The 27,156-nt window shown below is 42.0% G+C and overlaps 1 protein-coding gene across 2 annotated transcripts in view; it reads left to right on the top strand.

The window, feature by feature from the left end:
- LOC114645641 (immunoglobulin superfamily member 22-like) overlaps positions 1 to 27,156 on the top strand; it is a 207,265-nt gene that overhangs the window by 132,667 nt on the left and 47,442 nt on the right. For both annotated transcript variants that reach the window (XM_051923400.1, XM_051923399.1), the window contains exons 16-19: positions 10,520 to 10,693; positions 13,655 to 13,783; positions 17,168 to 17,464; positions 21,814 to 21,902. In XM_051923400.1, coding sequence (XP_051779360.1) covers positions 10,520 to 10,693; positions 13,655 to 13,783; positions 17,168 to 17,464; positions 21,814 to 21,902 — 689 coding nt within the window. The remainder of the gene's footprint in view (positions 1 to 10,519; positions 10,694 to 13,654; positions 13,784 to 17,167; positions 17,465 to 21,813; positions 21,903 to 27,156) is intronic.

Genomic DNA, 27,156 nt, shown 5'->3' with positions numbered 1-27,156 from the left:
CCAAGTCCTTCTGTGATGATATAACATATTCCAAATGATCTGCTAATCCACTGTGAAAATGACCAGTCTTGACACACAAAGAAAGGTTTGGGGCAGCCACTTGTATACTTGAAGCCTGGCTGCAAAAAGGCAGAAATACAGATCAGCTCAGATGTGTACAGAGTTGAATCCAAAACAGAACTGAAGTTACTGAGGAAGTTGTCTTGTATTTAAGGCAGGCATGTGGAAGTGATGTTATTGAGGCCCGTAACCAGAAGTGACATCCTCGGCGGCTAGAACTGGAAGTGATGTTCTTGGGGCCAGACCTGAAAGTTACGTCATCAGGCCTGAATCAGGCAGAATTTCCCGTCTCCGGTCCGCAGAGATAAAAGAGGAAGGTTTAGTGCACCACGCCACCCCCTGGCCTGGTGTGGAATTACCTTCTTTTTGTCCATTTAACTGCCTCAAATGTGCATATTTGTGACATCACCTATCTTGGTATCATCAGCAAACTTAACCAGCTTGTTACTTATATTCCTATCCAAATCATCTATATAATAAAAGCCCAGCGCGGTGTCCGTGTCCGTGTCCGGGTCCGGGTTCCTGTTGGCTGTATAGCCACCCCGTAGAAAAGCCCCAGTCTTTCCCCTCTCAGAATTCCTGCTTACCCCCCTCCGTTCTTTCCCCTTTACTTTTATTTTTCCTGTTCCCGAAAATCTTTTCAAAAGAAAAGTAAAGAAATAGACAGAGCGTCACATTAACGTCTTCTGCCCTCTGCCCCTACCGCGTCCACCGCGCTTCTCGCGTTTTTATTTATACAAACACATTACATATAAAAACTATTTACAAAAAAAAAATCAATCCAATTTTCCAAAGAGAACTATTTACAATACACATAGACTTTATACAAAAAAATATCCTAATTATATATTCTCAACAAGTGAAAATTAAAGAAAATACTGTATATATATATATATATATATATATATATATATATATATATATATATATATAGCATACCTTTTCAAAACAAAAGTAAAGAAAATAGACAGAGCGTCACATTAACGTCTTCTCCCCTCTGCCTATTAAATAATAAATGAAATCGATTATAAATTATTAACACAAAGTAAATGAAATAAAAAAATCATGAAAGAAACAGAAACCACAACCTACCCTTACAGCGTCCACCGCGCTTCTGGTGTTAGAGCCAAAAACGTGGTGTATGCAGGTTATGAGGTGTGACGCTAATTAACGCCCGTACTACAACAGATTATATTGTTGATATACTATTAACTATTTACAGGGATCTACTCTTTTGGGGAAGTTCATAACAAAAAAAAAATTATAAATAACATTTACACTTTGCTACATGTGCACTTGAGTATTTCGAGCCCTGCGTCTGAGTCGGATGGGTGTTTCAAGCTGCGATTTTCTATTTTCTCCCTTCCAGCCCGCTATGCCTTTCCGTCTTCAGCTACCCATGTGCACCTGTACGGAGGAGACCTTATCGAACAATGCCGAAACGAAAGGCAACTGAACCTGCTCCTGCGAGAGAGGACACATTACAGCGTGATCACGAAGCAAACAGGCAAAGGCGTGCCAGTCGCTCGCAAGAAACAGACACTCAGCATTCACACAGATTAGCTCAACGACGCGTCTCTGCCGCACAACGAAAGGCAACTGAAACCCCTACAGAGAGAGAAGACAGATTACGCCGTGATCGCGAAAGAAACAGACAAAAGCGTGCCAATGAGACACCCGACGAGAGGTCCTTACGATTGCAAAACAACCGTAATAGACAAACTCCTACAGAGAGAGAGGACACATTACGCCGTGATCGCGAAAGAAAGAGGCAAAAGCGTGCCAATGAGACACCCGACGACAGGTCCTTACAATTGCAAAAACAACCGTAATATACAGAAACGTACGGTCTCCCAAGAAACTCCGAGTGAACGCTCTCACCGTTCTCGCTCGCAACAAACTGACACTCGCCACTCACAGACATTACCGCAACGACGCGTCTCCACTCCTCTTCCTTACAACCATTTACACAATGTATACGATTCTGATTAGTCTGCGTCCCACACTTCGTGAATCATGGGTTTTGTTTTGAAATTTTGTTTCCCATGCAAAAATCAAATGCGGTGCGATGAAGGACCCAGTTCACGACTGCCAGGCGCGTTTAAACAGGGAGTCCTTCAACTGTGGTCATCCAATGCGCAGCGTAGCTCGCGCCAAGTCGCTAGTTTATATATAAATTAAAAAAGCCAGCGGCCCCAGCACTGACCCCTGCTGTCCACCATTCTTAACATTAACCAATTAAGCTGACATTCGATTAGAAAAGAACGGTTGTCTAATTTTACCTGCACGAATTTTGGCATCATGTTACTCCAGACACACTGTGCAAAGCTGCAGGATTTTGTTGATCTGTTTTTGTACTTCACTTCCGTGATCGTCCTTTTCATAATTTTGAATGGTTAGCTTGTATTCTTCATTAGTTAAACTTCAAAACATTTTTTTTTTGCCCTATTGCTGAGCTCATTGATTCACAAGTCAGACCCATCGCCGAGGTTGGGCCTTGGGCACTGTGCCTATCCAAACAGGCCATCCTTTAATCATTTTTTTAATGAGGAAAAAGTACTCATTCATATAAAATGTACACACTGTATGCACTTGTAGATCCATAAAGAACAAAATTGGCGATTTTGTGATTGTCAGATCCCCTTTCAGCGAGTGTGATCACCTATCACACCCTTAATCAGTGTGGACAGTAATTCTGTATTTACAGTACAATACAATCTATATATATAATTCACTAAGCCGCCGCCAGCGCAAGCAAGACACCCATGAAAGCACGCAGAACGGAGCCACGCCCACCAACTCTAAGACCATTGGATAGGATGAAAACTCGCAGAGCCACACCCACCAACTCGGACGCAGCAACTCACACAACATGGCGTCATTCCCGTTTGTCTCTGCTACTTGTATGTTGCTCTCTCCAGAGGTCTATCTTTTCATTCACTCACAGTCGTATCCTCAAACCCACGCCATTTGGACAACTGTGTCGTTCAGGAAGTGATCACCCATCAATACATAATTATGCGGCGTATGCTGCGCCATGGGTTGGCTAGTACAGTATAAAAATAAACATTTTACAACTACAGACCAGAATTTAACAGTAGATGATATCACATAATATGATTTGGATTTGTTTAGTGTCCCGGAGACCTCAGCCATCAAGCTGCATCCCCCGTTTGGCCATTCCACAGCTGAAACAGCGCTGGGCCAGCCAATCCGATGAAAGGACCCCTCTACCCCACGATTCCTGCAATCCTCCATCAGGGATGACTTTACCTTAGGCAGGTAAAACTACTTGGCAGGTGGGCCGTGGCACCAAGTGCCACGTTTGAGTACCGAGAAGAGAAACAGAATAGGTGAGGGTTATTTCCTTCGGCAGGAGGTTGCATGTACGTCCAATGTCACCATTGTGGCCGTTAATAATTACAAAGCATACAGCATCAATTTAATACAAAATTATATTATAGATATTGCTAAATGCCAGACAATGACCCTGCTATTTAATTACTTGACTATCCATCCATCCATCCATTATCTCCCGCTTATCCGAGGTCGGGTCGCGGGGGCAGCAGCTTGAGCAGAGATGCCCAGACTTCCCTCTCCCCGGCCACTTCTTCTAGCTCTTCCGGGAGAATCCTAAGGCGTTCCCAGGCCAGTCGAGAGACATAGTCCCTCCAATGTGTCCAGGGCCTCCTCCCGGTTAGACGTGCCTGGAACACCTCACCAGGGAGGCGTCCAGGAGGCATCCTGATCAGATGCCCGAGCCACCTCATCTGACTCCTCTCGATGCGGAGGAGCAGCGGCTCTACTCTGAGCCCCTCCCGTATGACTGACCTTCTCACCCTATCTTTAAGGGAGAGCCCAGACACCCTGCGGAGGAAACTCATTTCAGCTGCTTGTATTCGCGATCTCGTTCTTTCGGTCATTACCCATAGCTCATGACCATAGGTGATGGTAGGAACCTAGATCGATTGGTAAATTGAGAGCTTCGCCTTGCGGCTCAGCTCCTTTTTCACCACGACAGACCGATGCAGCGCCCGCATTACTGCGGACGCCGCACCGATCCGCCTATCGATCTCACGCTCCATTCTTCCCTCACTTGTGAACAAGACCCCGAGATACTTGAACTCCTCCACTTGAGGCAGGATCTCGCTACCAACCCTGAGAGGGCACTCCACCCTTTTCCGGCTGAGGACCATGGTCTCGGATTTGGAGGTGCTGATTCTCATCCCAGCCGCTTCACACTCGGCTGTGAACCGATCCAGAGAGAGCTGAAGATCACGGCCTGATGAAGCAAACAGGACAACATCATATGCAAAAAGCAGTGACTCAATCCTGAGCCCACCAAACCGGACCCCCCCAATGTCACCATTGTGGCCGTTAATAATTACAAAGCATACAGCATCAATTTAATACAAAATTATATTATAGATATTGCAAAATGCCAGACAATGTCCCTGCTATTTAATTACATGACTATCCATCCATCCATCCATTATCCAACCCGCTATATCCTAACTACAGGGTCACGGGGTTCTGCTGGAGCCAATCCCCGCCAACACAGGGTGCAAGGCAGGAGACAAACCCCGGGCAGGGTGCCAGCCCACTGCAGGGTGCACACACACACACACACACACACACCAAGCACACACTAGGGACAATTTAGAACCGCCAATGCACCTAACCTGCATGTCTTTGGACTGTGGGAGGAAACCGGAGCACCTGGAGGAAACCCACGCAGACACGGGGAGAACAGGCAAACTCTACAAAGGGAGGACCAATTACATGACTATCTACCTGAAATTTCACCGGAAAATCCTCATGTTGGTAACAGAGTTCCGCTATCTAATAGTATGAGTGAAGATGCCAAACAGAGTCGAATGAATAACATGTGCCAAGGTTGATCGCTGTGGATGGCCTGCATGGGCAGATACTGGCAGAGCTCTGTGTTTAGCTGCGAGTGGGTGGGTGTCGTGCAGCTGCCACTTTATCTCTTTTGCTTTGCACATATGTGCTGTTGGGCTTGGTGAGGTCCAATGTGCTATAAGTTCTTTCTTTTTAATTTTCTTCCTATATAGTTATTCTGGTGTGCATTCAGACCAATGTATGTCTGTATATTTATTTACTTACTTATTTTATTTTCTACCTATTTATGTATTTATTTATTTAGAGTTTCTACAAAAGGCCAAATTTCCCCCTTGGGACAAACAAAGTGCTGTTGGGCTTGGTGAGGTCCAATGTGCTATTAATAAGTCTGTAGCACTCGATTAATATTCTGAAGCATGCAATGCATTTATTGACTGTTTTAATTATTATTTTGGAGGCTTCGGCTTAATGCTGTTCTTCGGTGTACTCCGCTGAGTGCGAGGTCGACTCTAATACAGTGGCAGATGCTACCCATTTAAGAGTTAAGATCTGGTTTCCTTTCATCGTGGGTCTAAATTTTGTCAGTTTTTGAAATTCCATTTTTATTTGCCTTTTAGATTTTGTCTTATGGAGATTCAGAATCTGCACTTTAACAATGTGTTTAAAACATATTTAATGACTATTGTTTTGTCCCATTTGTTGTTTTATTTCTCTTGTGTAATATTCCCCTTTGTCAAATAATCAAGCATCATGTCTGACCCTGTGAGACTAGTCCTGTAGTCCTGTAAGTTTTGTATACACCGCCCTCTAGGTGTCAGGGGGGAACATTACAGTTAAACTCATTAACTCATTATTCTTGTGCCCTGCTTAAGTTCAAATTTGTTGTCAGGTGTTGCCCATTACAGAAGATTTGATGATATTGACCTTGGGAGATGAGATGGGCTTGTTAGACCAAAATGTTCATTTCCATAGTAAGATTTTATACCAAGGGAGTATTTTGCCAGAGCTGTTGTGGATTTGTTTTGTCAACTCCTTGGCACTGCATAGCCCTCCAATTCACATGTTTTGTTCCGTAGTTTACTACATGCAGAACATTTGTTAATCTATAATAATAAAAGGCAAAGTCCTCACTGACTGACTGACTCACTCACTCACTGACTGACTCATCACTAATTCTCCAACTTCCCGTGTAGGTGGAAGGCTGAAATTTGGCAGGCTCATTCCTTACAGCTTACTTACAAAAGTTAGGCAGGTTTCATTTCGAAATTCAAAGCGTAATGGTCATAACTGGAACATATTTTTTGTCCATACACTGTAATGGAGGAGGCGGAGTCACGTATCGCGTCATCACGCCTCCTACGTAATCACGTGAACTAAAAACAAGGAAGACATTTACAGCACAAGTCACACGCGGGAACGAAGGTAAATGACGTTAATTTTTGACTGTCTTTTAATACTGTGTAAGCATACATATTAACACATGTGCAATTAAACGTGTGCATTTACGGGGTGATTTCTCAGGCTTAAAAGCTCACCTTTTATCAAACGCGGGAACAAAGGTAACTGACGTTGTTCACTGTCTTTTAATACTGTGTAACCATACATATTAACACATGTCCAATTAAACGTCTGCATTTACGCGGTGATTTCTCAGGCTTAAAAGCTCGCCTTTTACTTAAAAGGTAAATGCAAAACTATTTTCAATCAGTTTATTGAAACGCTCCCGTTAAGGATTGCAATAACATATTCGCGAGATAAAACAACGAAGTAGGGGGAAATGGAGGAACAGCCGCAAACAGCGAAGACCAAAAAATTTATTAAACAATTGAGAACGGAGCGAGTGAAGCATACAAGCATGTTCATAAGGGAAACAAAGCACGGTGTAAAACGTAAGTTTAAATTAACTTTATAGAAACGCTCCCGCTGCGGATTGCAATAACATATTCGCGAGATAAAAGTTTAATGAGAAGACACGAGGTATAAACGAACCACACGCCGTGGCGCAACGTTAGGGGCAACAGTTTCAACCATTCTATGATCTGCTTCTCGCAACTGAAAGACGGCACATGGCAGATGTTAGCCGACTTGCTGACCGCAACGTTAGGGGCTTCAAGTATGGCGCTGACGCCACATCTCAGTGCCAACACTTTGCAGACTGTACTTAAAAGACACGCCCTCCTCACTGGACAGTTAAAAACACCAATCAAACTAACGATGACATCAAGTATTACCCAATCAAAACTAGGAAAGGAGGCATCTTCATAAAATGCGTGTGGGATGATTTGCATGAGACGCTGCTTTAAAAAAAAAATGATAAAAAAAATACGGGATAAATCCCGTACAGTATTGATTCAAAACGGGACGCGCAATTTCATTCTCAAACGCGGCACGATTCCGTATTTTAAAGGACGGGTGGCAACCCTACAGTGCCAGGTAACCACCCATACAATCAGATTGTGATTCAGACTAGGAATGCAATGAATGTAATTACCCCGATCTACATACAAGGCGAAAGTCTTGCAACATTCAAAGATGATGGTTTGGGATAAGTACACCATACAACATAAAAGAGCTTATGAAGCCTTGAACCGAAAAAAGCAAGATCTCAGAGATCATAAAAAAAAAAATAGGAGGTAATGTCGTTTTACTCGCTGTACATTTTAGTCAAACATTACCAGTTATTCCACGAGGGAGACCAGCAGATGAACTCAACGCGTGTTTAAAATCCATGCTTCTCCCACGCTCGGTTATATGTCGCGTGTTCTCGGGTAGGTACACCAAAAAATGTATACATTTAAGCATGTAATGGGCAAACAAAAAATGAGGTATACCCGAAGGCACTGCAGTAGTACTTAATGTAACTTTACTTCTTAAATGTTAATGTTTTACTGTTTAATAATTTATACGCTTCTTATATGTTGTTCAAATTCTTTTATCAAAATACCACTGACAGCGCAATGCACGATAACATGGAGTGAATACACCATACGCATCCGCCCACGGCTGCCCTGCTGTGCGCAGATAGGAGTTGATTCTACAATAAAATAAAATAAAGATAAAAAGAGTAAAACGATCATCACCCATAAAGCGGATAGTAGACGTGACGTACTATATGTGTACCACATTTCAAGTGTATAGATGAAACGGTTTGCGAGCTACAGGTCATTTAAAATCCTGGACAGACACACAAATTGCCACGGTAGCAAATTACAGAAGAAGATTTTACTGTTTAATAATTTATATTTATATGAAATTTGCTTCTTATATATTACTTCATATTCTCATATGATAATGATGTTAATGTTTATATTGATTTCTGTGTTATTAAAACTGCATGTATGTGTGTATATGTATATATATATATATATATATATATATATATATATATATATATATATACAGTGGTGTGAAAAACTATTTGCCCCCTTCCTGATTTCTTATTCTTTTGCATGTTTGTCACACAAAATGTTTCTGATCATCAAACACATTTAACCATTAGTCAAATATAACACAAGTAAACACAAAATGCAGTTTGTAAATGGTGGTTTTTATTATTTAGGGAGAAAAAAAAAATCCAAACCTACATGGCCCTGTGTGAAAAAGTAATTGCCCCCTGAACCTAATAACTGGTTGGGCCACCCTTAGCAGCAATAACTGCAATCAAGCGTTTGCGATAACTTGCAATGAGTCTTTTACAGCGCTCTGGAAGAATTTTGGCCCACTCATCTTTGCAAAATTGTTGTAATTCAGCTTTATTTGAGGGTTTTCTAGCATGAACCGCCTTTTCAAGGTCATGCCATTGCATCTCAATTGGATTCAGGTCAGGACTTTGACTAGGCCACTCCAAAGTCTTCATTTTGTTTTTCTTCAGCCATTCAGAGGTGGATTTGCTGGTGTGTTTTGGGTCATTGTCCTGTTGCAGCACCCAAGATCGCTTCAGCTTGAGTTGACGAACAGATGGCCGGACATTCTCCTTCAGGATTTTTTGGTAGACAGTAGAATTCATGGTTCCATCTATCACAGCAAGCCTTCCAGGTCCTGAAGCAGCAAAACAACCCCAGACCATCACACTACCACCACCATATTTTACTGTTGGTATGATGTTCTTTTTCTGAAATGCTGTGTTCCTTTTACGCCAGATGTAACGGGACATTTGCCTTCCAAAAAGTTCAACTTTTGACTCATCAGTCCACAAGGTATTTTCCCAAAAGTCTTGGCAATCATTGAGATGTTTCTTAGCAAAATTGACACAAGCCCTAATGTTCTTTTTGCTTAACAGTGGTTTGCGTCTTGGAAATCTGCCATGCAGGCCGTTTTTGCCCAGTCTCTTTCTTATGGTGGAGTCGTGAACACTGACCTTAATTGAGGCAAGTGAGGCCTGTAGTTCTTTAGACGTTGTCCTGGGGTCTTTTGTGACCTCTCGGATGAGTCGTCTCTGCGCTCTTGGGGTAATTTTGGTCGGCCGGCCACTCCTGGGAAGGTTCACCACTGTTCCATGTTTTTGCCATTTGTGGATAATGGCTCTCACTGTGGTTCGCTGGAGTCCCAAAGCTTTAGAAATGGCTTTCTAACCTTTACCAGACTGATAGATCTCAATTACTTCTGTTCTCATTTGTTCCTGAATTTCTTTGGATCTTGGCATGATGTCTAGCTTTTGAGGTGCTTTTGGTCTACTTCTCTGTGTCAGGCAGCTCCTATTTAAGTGATTTCTTGATTGAAACAGGTGTGGCAGTAATCAGGCCTGGGGGTGGCTACGGAAATTGAACTCAGGTGTGATACACCACAGTTAGGTTATTTTTTAACAAGGGGGCAATTACTTTTTCACACAGGGCCATGCAGGTTTGGATTTTTTTTCTCCCTAAATAATAAACACCATCATTTAAAAACTGCATTCTGTGTTTACTTGTGTTATATTTGACTAATGGTTAAATGTGTTTGATGATCAGAAACATTTTGTGTGACAAACATGCAAAAGAATAAGAAATCAGGAAGGGGGCAAATAGTTTTTCACACCACTGTATATATATATATATATATATATACTAGCAAAATACCCGCGCTTCGCAGCGGAGAAGTACTGTGTTAAAGAGGTTATGAAAAAAAAAGGAAACATTTTAAAAATAACGTAACATGATTGTCAATGAAAGCCCGTTTCAGTCAGTAAGTCTTATGTGTGTGTTTATGTATGTGTGTATATATATGTAGATGTGTATATGTAGATATGTATATATATGTATATGTATATAAATGTTTATGTGTGTGTGTATATTATATATATAATATATATATATATATATATATATATAAAAGACAGCAACAGTTATAACAATGACAACACAATTACATTGACAATCATGTTACGTTATTTTTAAAATGTTTCCTTTTTTTTTCATAACCTCTTTAACACACTACTTCTCCGCTGCGAAGCATGGGTATTTTGCTAGTAAATGTTAAATAAGTACATAGAAGATTACAGTGTAATGCATTTTTCTGTTTCTTCACAATATTGATTAAGGTAACTCAGCCCATTGTTCTGATAGAATATTCTTATCATGACCGCATAAAAATTCATAACAATAACTGTGTGTCATTTCAGAACCTCCAGGTATGGCATCCCAGCCACAGGTCGCAGACGTGTCCAAAGAGGCAGTAACTGTGACCTGGAGCCCACCTTCACAAGATGGAGGAGCTGCAGTGATGGGCTACATTATAGAGAGAAGAAAGAAAGGCAGCAACATCTGGGTCCCAGTTAACAAGGAGCTGGTGCAAGGTATGTGTTTGGTGGGGGGGTGTCCTCCATCTTCAGATGAACACAGGGTCCATCTTTAGTTTGTTCTGGTGGGCAGCGTATCCTCAGGAAAGGCCCAATGGATTTATTGGAGACTGTGACAGCCAAGTCAGAAGTTTTCTTTCTTTTTAATTTTCTTCCTATAAAGTTATTCTGGTGTGCATTCAGATCAAAGTGTGTGTATATTTATTTATTTATTTATTTATTTATTTATTTATTTATTTACTTACTTACTTATCTACATATTTATTTATTTATTTCTGTAAAGGCCAAATTTCAAGCTGGAGACAAACAATGTTGTGTCTGTCTGTCTATCTGTCTATTATATAGTGCCTTTCCTATCTATCTATCTATCTATCTATCTATCTATCTATCTATCTATCTATCTATCTATCTATCTATCTATCTATCTATCTATCTATCTATCTATCTATCTATCTATTATATGGTACCTTTACTTTCTATCTATTATATAGTGCCTTTCATTCTATCTATCTATCTATCTATCTATCTATCTATCTATCTATCTATCTATCTATCTATCTATCTATCTATCTATCTATCTATCTATCTATTATATGGTACCTTTACTTTCTATCTATTATATAGTGCCTTTCATATCTATCTATCTATCTATCTATCTATCTATCTATCTATCTATCTATCTATCTATCTATCTATCTATCTATCTATCTATCTATCTATCTATCTATCTGTTACCATATATATATATATATATATATATATATATATATATATATATATATATATATATAATAAATATATTGTGGTATATGGCCAGCCGTTCATCCTGGCCAATACCCCACGCCGCCAGATGTAGCCCTCCCAGCAACATGGAGGTGCCCCGAGTTCCAGCAGGGCATCATGGACCTTTGAGTTTTTCTTCACAGCCCTGCTGGATACCGTGGGGGCTGCCAGGGGACGCTGCAGGGAGGCCCAGGGACTTGTACTTTCCTTTTAGCCCGGAAGTGTTTCCAAGTCACGGAAACAGAAGAAATGATATAGTTCCAGGCTGAAGAAAAGGAGAAGTTTTTACCTGACCTGGAAGTGATAGAAAGTCACATGGACTGAGGGACAGAAGCACTTCTGGGTCAAGGACTATAAAGGATTCTGGGAAAGCCCAGCGACTCAAGCCGAGTTGGGAGGAAGTGTGACTGAGCTGCTGGGAGGATTGGAGGATTGTATTATTGATTGCTTATTAAGTATAGTGGAGGGTGCTTTGTGCATATTTATTATTATAATAAATTCATTTTGGACTTTTTTTCTGGTGTCTGGCGTCTGGTCCGAGGGTTCAAGGGAGAGATAGCGCCCCCTATCTGTGACAAATATATATATATATATATATTATATATATATATAGCACAATTCTCACTGTCAGCACATTTTAAATATTCAAAAGTGAACAATAAGAACAGGAAATGTTTGATAGCTATCACTAGATAGCGACTAGAATTAAATGCAAAATTAAAGATAAATACCCAAAACTTGGAAAGTAATAAACAGGAATAAAATACACACGCACACCATAAAATATAAATTTCTGAGAGACTATAAATTAGATATTGCAGTGTCTCACCGGGATGAGCGCTGAAGCAGCTATACATATTTATTTATCTATATATACTAGCCGTCTCCCACAGCTCCACCTGGCATAGTAGTGAAACAGGACAGCGAGGAGGGCCCCGCCCGGCTCCCCACTCCTGACGTCCTGCTTCTCCCTCCCCTCGGCCCAGAGCCTCTCTCTCAGATTAGTGCGAATATATCGCTATTGCAAGCGAACTACGATTCTTAGAGCGATGACAGAAGTCTCAAAATCAACCGGAATGTTCAAGCAACTTGTTGAAAAAAACTCAATCTAAATCCGTGAAGTAGTTCTCTCGTGAAAAGTGGACAGACATACAGACAGAGAGAGAGACAGACGTTGGATTTTATATATATAGAGATATATAGGTATATTATATACAAAAACATAACAAGAGTAAACTTTTTCAGTGAGTCCTTAAACATACTTTTCTCTGTTTCGCTAACCATATTGACTAAAGTTATGTTCGCTGCTATGTTTACAAGTGGAACTCCTAATACCCCAACTGTTGGCGCCCCTTGTCCCACCTTTTGGCGCTGATTGGCCATTTGATTACATTTCATGTTGGCACATTTAAAGTGTCATCTTGAATTGAAATGCAATGCACAGCGAGCTTCTGCTAAACAAAAAGCATCACACTTGCTTTTCCTTTAGGTATGACACACAATCAGTGGACACGAATAAAAATGCAGTACGGTTTTGTATTGAATTTTAAAATGATTGGTGTAGTAGAAAACAATCAATCATTTGGTTGATATATTTTAAATTATGTAACGATAAAACTAAGGGCTGCATGGTGGCACACGGGTGGCGCTGCTGCCTGATAGTTCACGTCATCAGGTTCCCCATGCGTGGAGTTTGCATGTTCTCCCCGTGTCTGTGTGGATTTCCTCCTCAAGCTCAGGTTTCCTCCCACGGTTCAAAGACATGAAGGTTAGGTGGATTGGTGACTCTAAATTAGCCCGCGCGTGTTTACCATGCCATGGACTGGCACCCTGTCCAGGGTTTGTTCATGCCTTGCACCCTATGCTAACTGGAATCAACTCCCCCCACCATATAACCATAGTCTGGATTAAGCAGGTTAGATGTGATGCTAATACCATGCTAAAATTAAATGCGTCATGTCCGTATATGTTAAATTTCAATCGAGTTAACACATTGGATTTCATTTAATTTTGGCTCGATTACTCTTCCATACTAACTAATTAATTGTAGAACAATGGTTTTAATATAAATGACTATTTTGCAGAAAACATAATGCCTCCCATTTGCCACGCCTCCTTTATGGCAGGTTTCAAGTTTGAAGTCACTTAATTCTCATTCTTTCTTTCTGTCTTTAGATACCAAGTATAAAGTGGAAGGTCTGGTCGAAGATATGGAATATGAGTTTCGAGTCACTGCAGTCAACAGGGCTGGCCCTGGCACACCAAGTACGGCATCCAACTCAGTCTTTGCCAAGGACCCCATCCGTAAGTTTTCTGTATTTTGGCTGACATTTCTCAAAGAGGAGGTTGGATGGTCAGGCATGCGGCACCTCAGCAGGTCTATAGACGTGAGATTACTTCAAGGAATCCTGTCAGATCTCAGTGCGTAAAGGGCCAGGCCGAAATCCTGTTCTGAAAGTATGAGATCTCCCATTCTGCAGATGTCAATGTCTTAAAAACTGCCTCGCGTCTGTAATATAAAGCGACATGGGCTCAGGAATACTTTTTGAGATATGTTTGTCAGTCAGCACCATTCTGCTCAGGATCTACAGGTGCAAGTTAAGAATTCACTATGCAAAGCAGAAGCCACTCATTGACACCAAGCAGAAGCTCTGCTGACTCCTCTGAGCTCAGCCTCATCTAGTGGTGGACCTAAATGTTGAACTGTTATGGAGGCCCCTTAGCCTGAGTAATTACATTTATCTTCTTCAATGGGGTTGTTCCATGACAGATCACCACAATTTTTATTAAAACTGTAACCCCTACATCTCATGTTTTGATTAAAATTGATGTACTGAATGTTTTAAAAAAATTGTAAGAATCCACAAAAGATCTCATAAAGGGTCTGGGGCATCCGAAGGCAAACCCCGTATGTTGTAAAGAGCGCAAAAGGCAAAAATGAAATGCGTGTTAACACTAATTCGAGACTAGTCCTGTTGATTTGGTCAAGTCTGCTCCAAGATGGCAGAGGTTCCATTTATGATGGTTTCTGGGAGGAAGAGGTTGATACAGATGGGCTGACCCCGGAAGTGACATCATAGATGGTGGCACGTCAATCTTCCTATCTGCAGAGGGGAAAGAAGAAGAAATACCATCATTGCTTAGTGCCCTGGGGTAATCCGGGGTAATATTGTCATTATCCCAGCCCGTAAGTCATTCCCCAAGCGCACGTGTGTGATGACAGAGTGAGCCAAACACCACTGACTCACTCACCACAAAATCTTCCGAACCAAGAGGACTTGGGACTTTAAATTTGGAATGTAGGTTACCTTTGCCCCACAGGTGCTCACTAAGAAACGGTTTTAAAAATTTCATGGTCCAAGCGCATTCTGTCTGTACAGGTGCTGGTCATAAAATTAGAATATCATGACAAAGTTGATTTATTTCAGTAATTCCATTCAAAAAGTGAAACTTGTATATTAGATTCATTCATTACACACAGACTGATGTATTTCAAATGTTTATTTCTTTTAATGTTGATGATTATAACTGACAACTAATGAAAGTCCCAAATTCAGTATCTCGGAAAATTAGAATATTGTGAAAAGGTTCAATATTGAAGACACCTGGTGCCACACTCTAATCAGCTAATTAACTCCAAACATCTGCAAAAGCCTTTAAATGGTCTCTCAGTCGAGTTCTGTAGGCTACACAATCATGGGGAAGACTGCTGACTTGACAGTTGTCCAAAAGACGACCATTGACACCTTGCACAAGGAGGGCAAGACACAAAAGGTCACTGCTAAAGAGGCTGGCTGTTCACAGAGCTCTGTGTCCAAGCACATTAATAGAGAGGAGAAGGGAAGGACAAGATGTGGTAGAAAAAAGTGTACAAGCAACAGGGATAACCGCACCCTGGAGAGGATTGTGAAACAAAACACATTCAAAAATGTGGGGGAGATTCACAAAGAGTGGACTGCAGCTGGAGTCAGTGCTTCAAGAACCACCACACACAGACGTATGCAAGACATGGGTTTCAGCTGTCGCATTCCTTGTGTCAAGCCACTCTTGAACAAGAGACAGCGTCAGAAGCGTCTCGCCTTTGGACTGCTGCCGAGTGGTCCAAAGTTATGTTCTCTGATGAAAGTAAATTTTGCATTTCCCTTGGAAATAAAGGTCCCAGAGTCTGGAGGAAGAGAGGAGAGGCACAGAATCCACGTTGCGTGAGGTCCAGTGTAAAGTTTCCACAGTCAGTGATGGTTTGGGGTGCCATGTCATCTGCTGGTGTTGGTCCATTGTGTTTTCTGAGGTCCAAGGACAACGCAGCCGTCTACCAGGAAGTTTTAGAGCACTTCATGCGTCTTGCTGCTGACGAACTTTATGGAGATGCAGATTTCATTTTCCAACAGGACCTGGCACCTGCACACAGTGCCAAAGCTACCAGTACCTGGTTTAAGGACCATGGTATCCCTGTTCTTGATTGGCCAGCAAACTCGCCTGACCTTAACCCCATAGAAAATCTGTGGGGTATTGTGAAGAGGAAGATGCAATACGCCAGACCCAACAATTCAGAAGAGCTGAAGGCCACTATCAGAGCAACATGGGCTCTCATAACACCTGAGCAGTGCCACAGACTGATCGACTCCATGCCACGCCGCATTGCTGCAGTAATCCAGGCCAAAGGAGCCCCAAATAAATATTGAGTGCTGTACATGCTCATACTTTTCATGTTCATACCTTTCAGTTGGCCAACATTTCTAAAAATCCTTTTTTTGCATTGGTCTTAAATGATATTCTAATTTTCCGAGATACTGAATTTGGGACTTTCATTAGTTGTCAGTTATAATCATCAACATTAAAAGAAATAAACATTTGAAATACATCAGTCTGTGTGAAATGAATGAATCTACAGTAATATACAAGTTCCACTTTTTGAATGGAATTACTGAAATAAATCAACTTTGTCATGATATTCTAATTTTATGACCAGCACCTGTATGTCTGTCCGTTTTTCATGAGACAATTACTTAATGATTTTAGGTCTGGTTGTTTTCTATAATTGGCTTGAACTTTCTGGTTGATTTTGCGAGCTTCTCTCATCGCGCTAAGCACCAGAGTTAGCTTGCGGTACCGATGTATTAATGCAAATTCAAGAGAGTGGCTGTGGGCCGAGAGCAGGGGGGCGGGGCCTTCCTCATTCATGCGCCAGCCTCTGTTCGAGTTGGTCTATGTCTCGCCACGTGTTGGAGCGCACCTTGCCTCCGCTTACCTAGCGATACCTGTTTGTTCAACAGACATTATCATCTAAAATCCATAAAGCTTGTCAATTTCGCACACTAGTCCCTGGATTTCATTGGCATCCAATAATTCCTAAAGGGTTAACAGTTACCCACTGCATACATCACTATATCTTTCATTTGTTTCTCTGACGACCTTTTAACTCACCCATGATGGGGTCTTTATTACATTTATTAGCCTTTCCTTACTGTACAAAGTTTTTTGCCATCTGTCTACCTGAATCTCATTAAAAATATCTCAGTCTTTTAAATGTAAGTGGATTAATGGGCTTATTAAGTGAACTGTGAGCAGTTTTTGTAGCAATGTAATGAAACTTCACGTCTTTGCTTAATGCTGATAGAACACTCTGAACAAAACCAGACGAGCGACAGGTGACGTTTTATTTATCAGTCTGTCTTCTTTTCGTTTCAGGAGCTCCTGGACTGGTTAAGGATCTCCATGTGGTAGATTCCTCCAACTCCAGTATCTCGCTGGCATGGGAAAAGCCAGAGCATGGGGATGAGCCATCAGGTTACATCTTAGAGATGCGGGCCGATGATGCTAAGGACTGGACCAAGTGCACCAAAATCCCGATCTCTGGCACCAACTACACTGTAGGGGGTCTGCAGGAGCGCATGAAGTACTTCTTCCGCATCCGTGCTGTCAATGAGGGGGGAGTCGGTGAGCCTATTGAGCTGGATCAAGGGGTGCTGGCAATGCCACCTCCAGGTAAGAACATCCAGTGGATTGATTCAGTTCAGTTTATTTTTGTATAGCATTCTTCAGAGTGGCGTAACAAGTTCTCGGGTAAATGCACATGCAAACTTAAATAAATACATAATGCATACATATAAAGACACAAATTTGTTTAAACACATATGAAGACAAAGCAGTTCCAAACTGCTTAATGTACATGGAACCTAACAATATCTGTCTATTAATGAATTGTTGAATAATGTTCAGTTGACAACGTAAAACAAGAAAATAAAAATTTCAGTCAGTAGCAATCTCTGGGGGTCCATGGCTAATTAGAACAGCCAAAGTCAAATACAGCCACAGACCTGGTGACCTCGGTGAACTTACTGTCCACCTTCTGCTGGTCAGTCTATGGTGAAGTCTGTGTTGGGCCATCTACTTTGAGAATGGGGTCATTCCATTCATTGATTCCAAGGCTCCCAGCATTCTCAGGTTACTTTTCCGTGGGCAGAAACAATGCTTGGTAGTAGAGTCGTGACACAAAATGCCACAGCAGGGTACCGAGGAGAGAAACAGAAGTTTTTAATTATTGTATTTCTTGCATTTTAATTCAAATGGCTAACAAACAGAAATGCATTATGGACTGCTAATCAGCAGCTCTAGTCAGGGTATACTGGACTAAAGATTGATTTAAACAGCTGAGACTGTAGGGGCACCCCTGATATTAGCAGGCAGATCATTCCACAGCTCTGGGGTCTTGTAACTAAAAGCTTGACATCCCACTGTTATTTTATCAGTCCTTGGAATTCTAAGTAGGGTGGCATCTTGAGCTCTTAATGTGCACCCTGGATTGCAAGTAAAGATAAGATCAGATAAGTAAGTAGGGCCTTAGCCTTTTAAGGCTTTATATGGAAGAAGGAGGATGTTGAAATCGGCCCTAAACTTAACTGGAAGCCAATGTAACAACTTATAGACAGGGGTTATGTGATCATACTTTTTAGTTCTTGTAATGATTCTTGCAGCAGCATTTTGAATTAATGGAAAACTGAATATAGAACGGTTTGAACAGATGTGGGTGAGGAGGTTATTAATGCTATAAAAATGGATCAAGGGTGGATGAATTTGCTAGATTTCAGAGATTCTGTAGAGCAGACTAAGATAATAAAAGAACATTAATGACAATGTCAGCAGATGTTTATTCATAACAGCTCAATTTATTATACTAATTGGAGTACATAAGAAATCCATCAAAAGATGGCAAAGCCAGTATGATAATCAAAAAGTGATCAAAAATGGCCAATTAGAGGAAATGCCAGTCAATCCAAACAAGTTTTATTTTTCGACATCAACACAAATACAAATGCTCTAACATTCACAAAGCTTTTCTATGCTAGTTGAATAAAACATTTCTGTTTCTTGTTCATTCACATCTCTATCCATTAAAGAATTGTTGAAATATAGGCAGGTGACAACAGAACAGAGGAAAACAAAAACTCTAGTAGAGAAAATAAACCCTTTGGAGGTTGATGTTTTTATTTGTGACGAGTATTATGGCTAGTAAAAGCTTGAAATTGCATCACAATTCAGTTTCACTTCACAAACAAATTCACAAAATAAATGATGTCCTGCAACCATAGACACATTTGTGCCATTGAGACAGGAATAAAGGTGTTTGTCCTCTGTGTGGATGTGTCTGCCTGTCATTTAATGTTTAAATAAAGTTGTCTATTAAAAAAATAAAGAAACAATTTGGACGTGAGCGTCAGCAGGGTTTGCACCCTAGAAACCAAGATACCTGAATTATTCTCTAACATTTCATTAATTATTTACCGCTCTGATGCAGATCTTTCTGATCATAAAATAGGTCATTATGATAGCAATGGATGAGAAGAATTCATATTGCAGAATTACAGTATTTGAGGGTTCCTCTAGAGTGCCTCTTTCTTTTGCACAATTTGACTCAAAAACTTATCAGCACATCATCATCGCATAACAGGCTTAAGTTTCGAGTTTGGTATTTTTCCATCCAGCCGTTTTAGCTCTAGACCATCCTCAAGAAACTATGACACACAGACAGACTCACACCTATCATCGAGATATCAATGTTTTCTGTATCAGGGGACCCTAAAACATCGAGATCCATCGAATACCGGAGATCGAAATATTTGACAAATCTAAAGCTTTTGCTCCTTCCCCAGAGACGATAGGTTATGATGGGGGAGGGCACAAACCAAAAATCATGAACTCATTTCAAGTTGACCCTTGAGATGCATATTGTAGTTCTGGTTGTACAAACTCATCCAATAGCCATACCACATGCACTTTAGATGAGGTCTTCCACCTGAAGCTAAGCATGTTCAGGCCCATCCAGTACTTGGATGAGGGGACCATCTGGGAAATGCTTGGGTTGTTTCTTGAAGAGGTGTTGGTGAGGCCAGCAGTGGGTGCTTACCCTGTGGTCTGAATGTGGATCTCAATACCCCAGTATAGTGATGGGAACACAGCAGAGGTTTCTAGCAGACATTTTCACCACGCTGGGGCTGATTCCATCTGACCCTTAATCCTTGTTTATGTAGATCTCTCCTCACTTGATCAGCTGAGAAACACAGTCCAGGGAGTAGAGGGGGAATGGAGACCACAGGTGTGATGTCATTGTAGGTTGTGCAGATGGCAGTTGCAATTCCAGAACTTCCTCAGCTTGCCCACAGAGGCAAGGAGCTTTGGGGGATTGACAATAATGAGTCAAACCTGTTGAAGAACTCATTCAGGTCAATAGCACTGCTCTTGTTCCCTTCCTCTGCATGTTTTACAGCCTGCTTCTAGTTTCAAGTTTGGTATTTTTCCATCCAGCTGTTATAGATCTAGACCGTCCTCAAGAAACTGTGACACACAGACACACCCACCCACACACAGACAGATGCACACCCATCATCACCATATCGATGTTTTCGGTATCAGGGGACCCTAAAATGTTAAGATCCATCGAAAAACAGAGATCGAAATTTTTGACAAATCTAAAGCTTTCGCTCTTCCACCATAGACGATAGGTTATGGTGAGGGAGGGTGCATAGCAAAAATCATGAACTCATTTCAAGTTGACCCTTGAGATGCATATTGTACTCGTTCTGGTTGTACAAACTTTTACAGTAGCCATACCACATGCACTTCAGATGAGGTCATCCACCTGAAGCTATGCATGTTCGGGCCCATCCAGTACTTGGATGAGGGGACCATCTAGGGAAAGCTTGGGTTTCTGCTTCAAGAGGTTTTTGGTGAGGCCAGCAGGGGGTGCTTACCCTGTAGTTTGAATGTGCTGTAAAAATGGCACCATCCTTCAGATCAGATGTAAAACTGAGGTCCTGATTCTCTGTGGTCATTAAAGATCTCCAGGCATCCTTCGTAAAGAGTAGGGTGTATCCTTATGTCCAGGCTAAATGGCCCACCACGGCCTATTCATTCTGGCCCCCTATCTCTAATCAGCTAACTAACTCTCACCTCTTCACCACCTATCAGCTCATGCAGCGGTTCTCATACTGTGGGGCGCACCCCGTAACAAAAAAGGGGGCACGAATGTTGCCATATGTGGCGTAATTTCGCTATTCGTAGGGAAATTTTATACTTGTAGCCGTGTATCGGTGGCAAAAAATATAGGAATAAATTTTATTAGGATTTCAAAAAAACACGGGGGCGCGGTTAAAACTGTTATGAAAACTCGGGTTGCAAATACTTAAAGGTTGAGAAACGCAGAGCTCATGTATGGTGAGTGTTCTGGCGCAATAATGGCTGTCGTTGCATCATCTACGTGGATGCTACTCATTAATGGTGGTTGAAGTGGCCACTCACTATGAAAAGTTCTTTGAGTAGTGGGAAAAGTGCTGTATAAATGTAAAGAATTATTATTATTACTATTAATGCTCATGTTACCAATTATCATGACAGTCTTAGCGATGGCAGACCTAAAGATGTGTCCGTGACAGAAACAACACTTGAAGCTCCACCGTACAGAAGGGGGGCTTCATTGTTAATCAGTGATTGTCTTCAGTAATGAATAGGCATCCATCCATCCATTTTCCAACCCGCTGAATCCGAACACAGGGTCACGGGGGTCTGCTGGAGCCAATCCCAGCCAACATAGGGCACAAGGCAGGGAACCAATCCTGGGCAGGGTGCCAACCCACCGCAGGACACACACAAACACACCCACACACCAAGCACACACTAGGGCCAATTTAGAATCGCCAATCCACCTAACCTGCATGTCTTTGGACTGTGGGAGGAAACCGGAGCGCCCGGAGGAAACCCACGACACTGTTTGGTCAATGTAAAGCCTGATAATATAAGCAATTTCATTAATTCATTTTTGCATATTTCTCTTTTTTCAGCTCCTCCAAAATTTAACATTAATGCCAAACTGAAAAATCAAATGGTGGTCCGAGCTGGAACTGCCCTCTGTATCCACGTCACCTTCACAGTAAGTGAATTCTTCTTTTCTGAATGTGAGCAAAGCGACTCAAATCCATAGACATAAATGGCTTGTTGAGCTTCTGCAACCGAGGGACAATGAGAAGGGGCCACTGTTTTAAGAGAAAGCACAAAGAATGACTTCCATTACATTAGATTGTTGGATTAGATAAACTTTATTAATCCCAGAGGGAAATTCAGATGGATATAACAGCAGAAACATAAAAATCAAGGATATAGACTCACAGGGCAAGTAATACAGCCAACCAATCAATAAATCAATCAATGAGCTTAATGACTACATCAGGTGAGAAGCAGTAAATTTCCTGATAGCAGTGGGTAGAAACCACCCCCGAGACACCCTTAGCTAAAAGTGCTCCAAGAGAGCGCCTCCTGGAGGGGATTTTTCATGATGGCTGCCAATTCTGCCATCATCCTCTTTTCCACAACAGCTTCCAGTGTGTCCAGGGTTTGGCCTGTAATGGAGCAGGCGTTCCTGATAAGTTTGTTCAGGCGTTGTACTTCTTTTGTGCCAAGGAGACTGCCGCATAGACCACCACACAGACTACTATGGACTGGTAGAACATTTCCAGTGGGTTTGCTGCACACATCAAAAGACCTGAGAATCTCCTTAGCAAGTCCAGTCTGCTCTGACCCTTCTTGTTCAGTGGTTCTTTGATGTCCAGTTTGTTAATGTGAACCCCCAGGTACTTGTAGCTCTGCACCACTTCCACGTCCTACCCCTGGTTGGTGACTGGTGGTCTCACAGGCTTGTGGTCACGTCGGAAGTCCACCACCAGCTCTTTTGTGTTGCTAATGTTGAGTTGTAAGTTGTTGTCATTGCACCAGAACATGAAGTTCTCCACAACTTTCCTGTACTCTGACTCATCTCCATTATTAATGTAGCCTATGATGGAGGAGTCATCTGAGAATTTCTGCAGATGTTAAGCGTCGGTACTGTGCTGTAAGTTTGTTGTGTGGAGGGGTGAACAGGAAGGGAGACGGGACATTTCTCTGAGGGGCTCCACTATTACACGCCACCATTTCTGACACACAGTCCCTCAGTCTCACAAACTAATGTCTGTATGATCCAGGAGATTGTGGAGGCAATCAAGATACAAAGCCTTGAGCTTGTTCCCAAGTCTATGAGGCAGAATGGTGTTTAAGCCACTGGAAACATCAAAGAACATCATCCTGACTGCGGCTTTGTCCAAGTGGGACTAGGCTCTGTGGAGCATGGAGAACATCTTCTACATCTGTATGTGTCTGAAAGGGAAACTTTGGAGGATCAAGATGTTCTGAAACCAGGGGTCATTGCACTTTCAGGACCAGCCTCTCAATGGTCTTCATGATGTATGAAGTAAATCAACTGGTCTGAAATCTTTGGGATCACTGGAATGCCCTATCTCTGTCACTGGGACCACACAGGATGTTTTCCACAACTGGGGAACCTTCTGCAAATTCAGGGAGAAAGAGAACAGGAGCTGAAGGACCCTGTAGAGCTGGCTGGCAATCGTTTTCAGCACCTTGGGGTTGATTCCATCTGGCCCTGAATCCTTGTCTATGCAGAGTTTTCCCAGCTCTCTCCTCAGTTGATCAGCAGAGAAGCACAGTCCAGGGAGTGGAGGGGAGCTGAAGACCACAGGTGTGATGTTATTGTAGGTCATGCAGGGTACAGATGGCAGTTGGGATTCCAGAAGCTCCTCCACATGCTCACACAGGCTAGGAGTGTTGGAGGACTGACAAGAATGAGTCAAACCTGTTGAAGAATTCATTCGGGTCATTACCTCTGCTCTTGTTCCCTTCCTCTGCTTGTAGCCTGGGATAGTCTTCATCCTGTTCCATAGCTCCTTCATGTTGTTTTTAGTAACTTGTGCTCAAGTTTGTCACTGTATAGGGCTTTCCCCTCATGGAGTTGCTTCTTCAGTTCTGACTCCACCCACATGATTTCATCTTTATCTCCAGACCTGAAGGATCTCTTCTTCATATTCAGTCAGGCTTCTGGTTCTTTTGTGATCCACAGCTTGCTTTTGGGGAAACAGCACACCGTCTTTGATGTATTTGATGTAGTCTTTGATACAGTGGAGAATTCAGGAAAAATGTCTTATGGGCAGATGACACAAAGATGAACCCACTGTATCAGAGTGATGGTAAGAGCAAAGTGAGGTGACGAGAAGGAACTGCCCAGGATCCAAAGCAGACCACCTCATCTGTTAAACATGGTGGTGCTGGGGGTGTTATGGCTTGGGCATGTATGCCTTTCACAGGTCCTGGCACACCTCTTCATTGATGATGGCAGTGACACAATGAATTCTGAGGTGTGTAGAAACATCTGATCTGCTTGATTTCGAGTAAATGCCTCCAAACTATTATTAAGGATAAGATTGAACAAGGGCGGCACGGTGGCACAGTGGGTAGCGCTGCTGCCTCGCAGTTGGGAGACCTGGGGACCTGGGTTCGCTTCCCAGGTCCTCCCTGCGTGGAGTTTGCATGTTCTCCCCATGTCTGTGTGGGTTTCCTCCGGGCGCTCCGGTTTCCTCCCACAGTCCAAAGACATGCTGGTTAGGTGCATTGGCGATTCTAAATTGGCCCTAGTGTGTGTTTGGTGTGTGGGTGTGTTTGTGTGTGTCCTGCAGTGGGTTGGCACCCTGCCCGGGATTGGTTCCTGCCTTGTGCCCTGTGTTGGCTGGGATTGGCTCCAGCAGACCCCCGTGACCCTGTGTTCGGATTCAGCGGGTTGGAAAATGGATGGATGGATGGATAGATTGAACAACATCTGGCAAGGACAGGAGTTACAGTCAGCATGGGTTCAGAAGAGGGAGGTCGTCTACCACAGGTCCTGACTGGCAGACTTCTCTTCATTGATGATGGAACTGCTGACGGAAGTGGCACAATGAATTCTGCGGTGTAGAGAAACATCTGATCTGCTCAAGTTCCAGTCAATGCCTCCAAACTCACTGGACGGCACTTCATCCTACAACAAGATAATGAACCAAATATACTGCTGAGGCAACACAGGAGTTTTATAAAATGAAATAATGGAAAATTCTAGAATGGCCAAGCTGGCCATCCAATTTAAACCCGATTGAGCAGGACTGCCCTATGTTGAAGAGAAAATGCAAAGGGACAAGAACCCCAAAACAAACAGGTGGTGAAAATGGCTGCATCAGAGGCTTGGCAGAGCATCACCAGAGAAGACACTCAGCACCTCCTGATGTCTATGAATCTCCTATGAATTTGAATGGACCTGCCATTGCTGTGTTACAAACATTATGATGCCCTGAAATGGGGGGCCGTGTAGAAAAAGTTTGACTGAAATGTCTGCAAATTCCCTTAAATGCAAGTCTGCAGTGTGCACTTTGATCCTGTCTGAAGTGTTTGATTTGTAAGAGGGGGCAATCAAGGCAAAACTTTGTCTTTGTCCCCAAACATTATGGCTTGCACTGTAAGCGTATCCATCCATCCATCCATTTTCCAACCCGCTGAATCCGAACACAGGAGCCAATCCCAGTCAACACAGGGCACAAGGCAGGAACCAATCCCGGGCAGGGTGCCAACCCACTGCAGGTAAGCGTATCATTGTTTTTAATTATAAGATATTATTATTGTTATAAATAATAATAATAATATAATAACTTTTATTTACATAGTGCCTTTCCCATGCTTAAGGTGCTTCACAGAGTCTCATAAAGAAACAGCAAGTATTTGTAACATTGGCACTATTGTGTCATCTCTATATTTTAAAATGTTTGACAGAATTTGGATGAGATATCTGTCCACTAGTCCACAAACTGAACAACATGCGGAAAGCACACAGCTTTGTGGAGTACCAGCGTTTATAGGAATGCACTCTGATGATGGAAGTTGCATGCTGTCAGTCGGGAAGTGAGACATCTAGACATCACAGACTGATTGATGGACACCCACATCACGCAGTGCTTCTCCCACCCGCGCAGAGACTTGCAGGGTTGGTTAACTGCTGACTCCAAAACTCCCCCATGTGGGTGTCTGCATAAATGATGGATTAGCTTGTGCCCTGTGTTGTGGCCTGTGACTCTGAATTGGATTAAGCAAGTATGAAAATGGTTGTTATGTAGTTCAATATCATTGCCACTTGGGGGCGACAGTGTCTCACCGTAAATAATACTGCCGTCCGATGTTTCAGAAGGCAACAAAGAAAAGGCAGATTATTATAAACTGTTCATTTGATACTCTAAAAGATAATAGCAAGAATATATAGAAAACTAATTAACTGGTTACTCCATAGATTGATGTATTCATTTATGGTTCACTTCCGTGTTCCTCTTGATTTGGTGACCACGGTCATACTGCTCTGCCTGTCATCAGTCAGGACCATCTACAGCTCCTCTCACTGTCACTGTTATGTGCCATCTGTTGCCTTCTCTAAGAGTTCAGTTTAACAGATGATGTCTATACATCACATGCTGATTGATCCTAATTAGCCCGAAACTGCATGCTGGGCTTTCAGCAGGGGACAATTCACCCACCACATTAAGGACACAGATAGAGTAAACAAAAATATGGTGGCCAGAAAACGTGTCTCCATTTCCAAAACTCACCTCCTGGAGGACTGCAGTGGCTACAGGGTTTTCATTTCAGACATTGCCTTAATTACTTTTTGAAGACTTTTGGGTGTATCCCCCTCCTTGCTGATCATAAAAAAAATTTAAATTTCATATCATATACTGCTTTATTGCAACCTGCTATTTTTGTGATTTCCTCTTTAATCCACCTTAATAATAGGATAAGTATCTGTGTTTTCTGTCTGTGTCCATCCTGTTGCTATGTCTCTGTCACTCTAACAGGTGGCACATCACAAACATTTTTATTAATAAAATGCATGTCATATCTTACACCAGTACATGGCACCTCAGAAACATTAACTCTGCTTTAACGAATCTCATACTAAACGACATATAACAGAGACATATTAATTTCATTTGCCATTCCAACAGATGGCACATCACAAACCTTAACACTGCTTTTACAAATCCCATACCAAATGGCATATAACAGAGGCATATGTATTGCATACTGTATATATCATTCCAACAGATGGAGCATCAGAAACCTTAACACTGCTTTTACAAATCCCATACCAAATGGCATATAACAGAGGCATATGTATTGCATACTGTATATATTATTCCAACAGATGGCACATCACAAACCTTAACACTGCTTTTACAAATCCCATACCAAATGGCATATAACAGAGGCATATGTATTGCATACTGTATATA

Source organism: Erpetoichthys calabaricus, chromosome 2, assembly GCF_900747795.2.
Source record: "Erpetoichthys calabaricus chromosome 2, fErpCal1.3, whole genome shotgun sequence".
Classification (NCBI taxonomy): Eukaryota; Metazoa; Chordata; class Cladistia; order Polypteriformes; family Polypteridae; genus Erpetoichthys; species Erpetoichthys calabaricus.
This window is presented reverse-complemented; position numbering and strand designations above follow the sequence as displayed.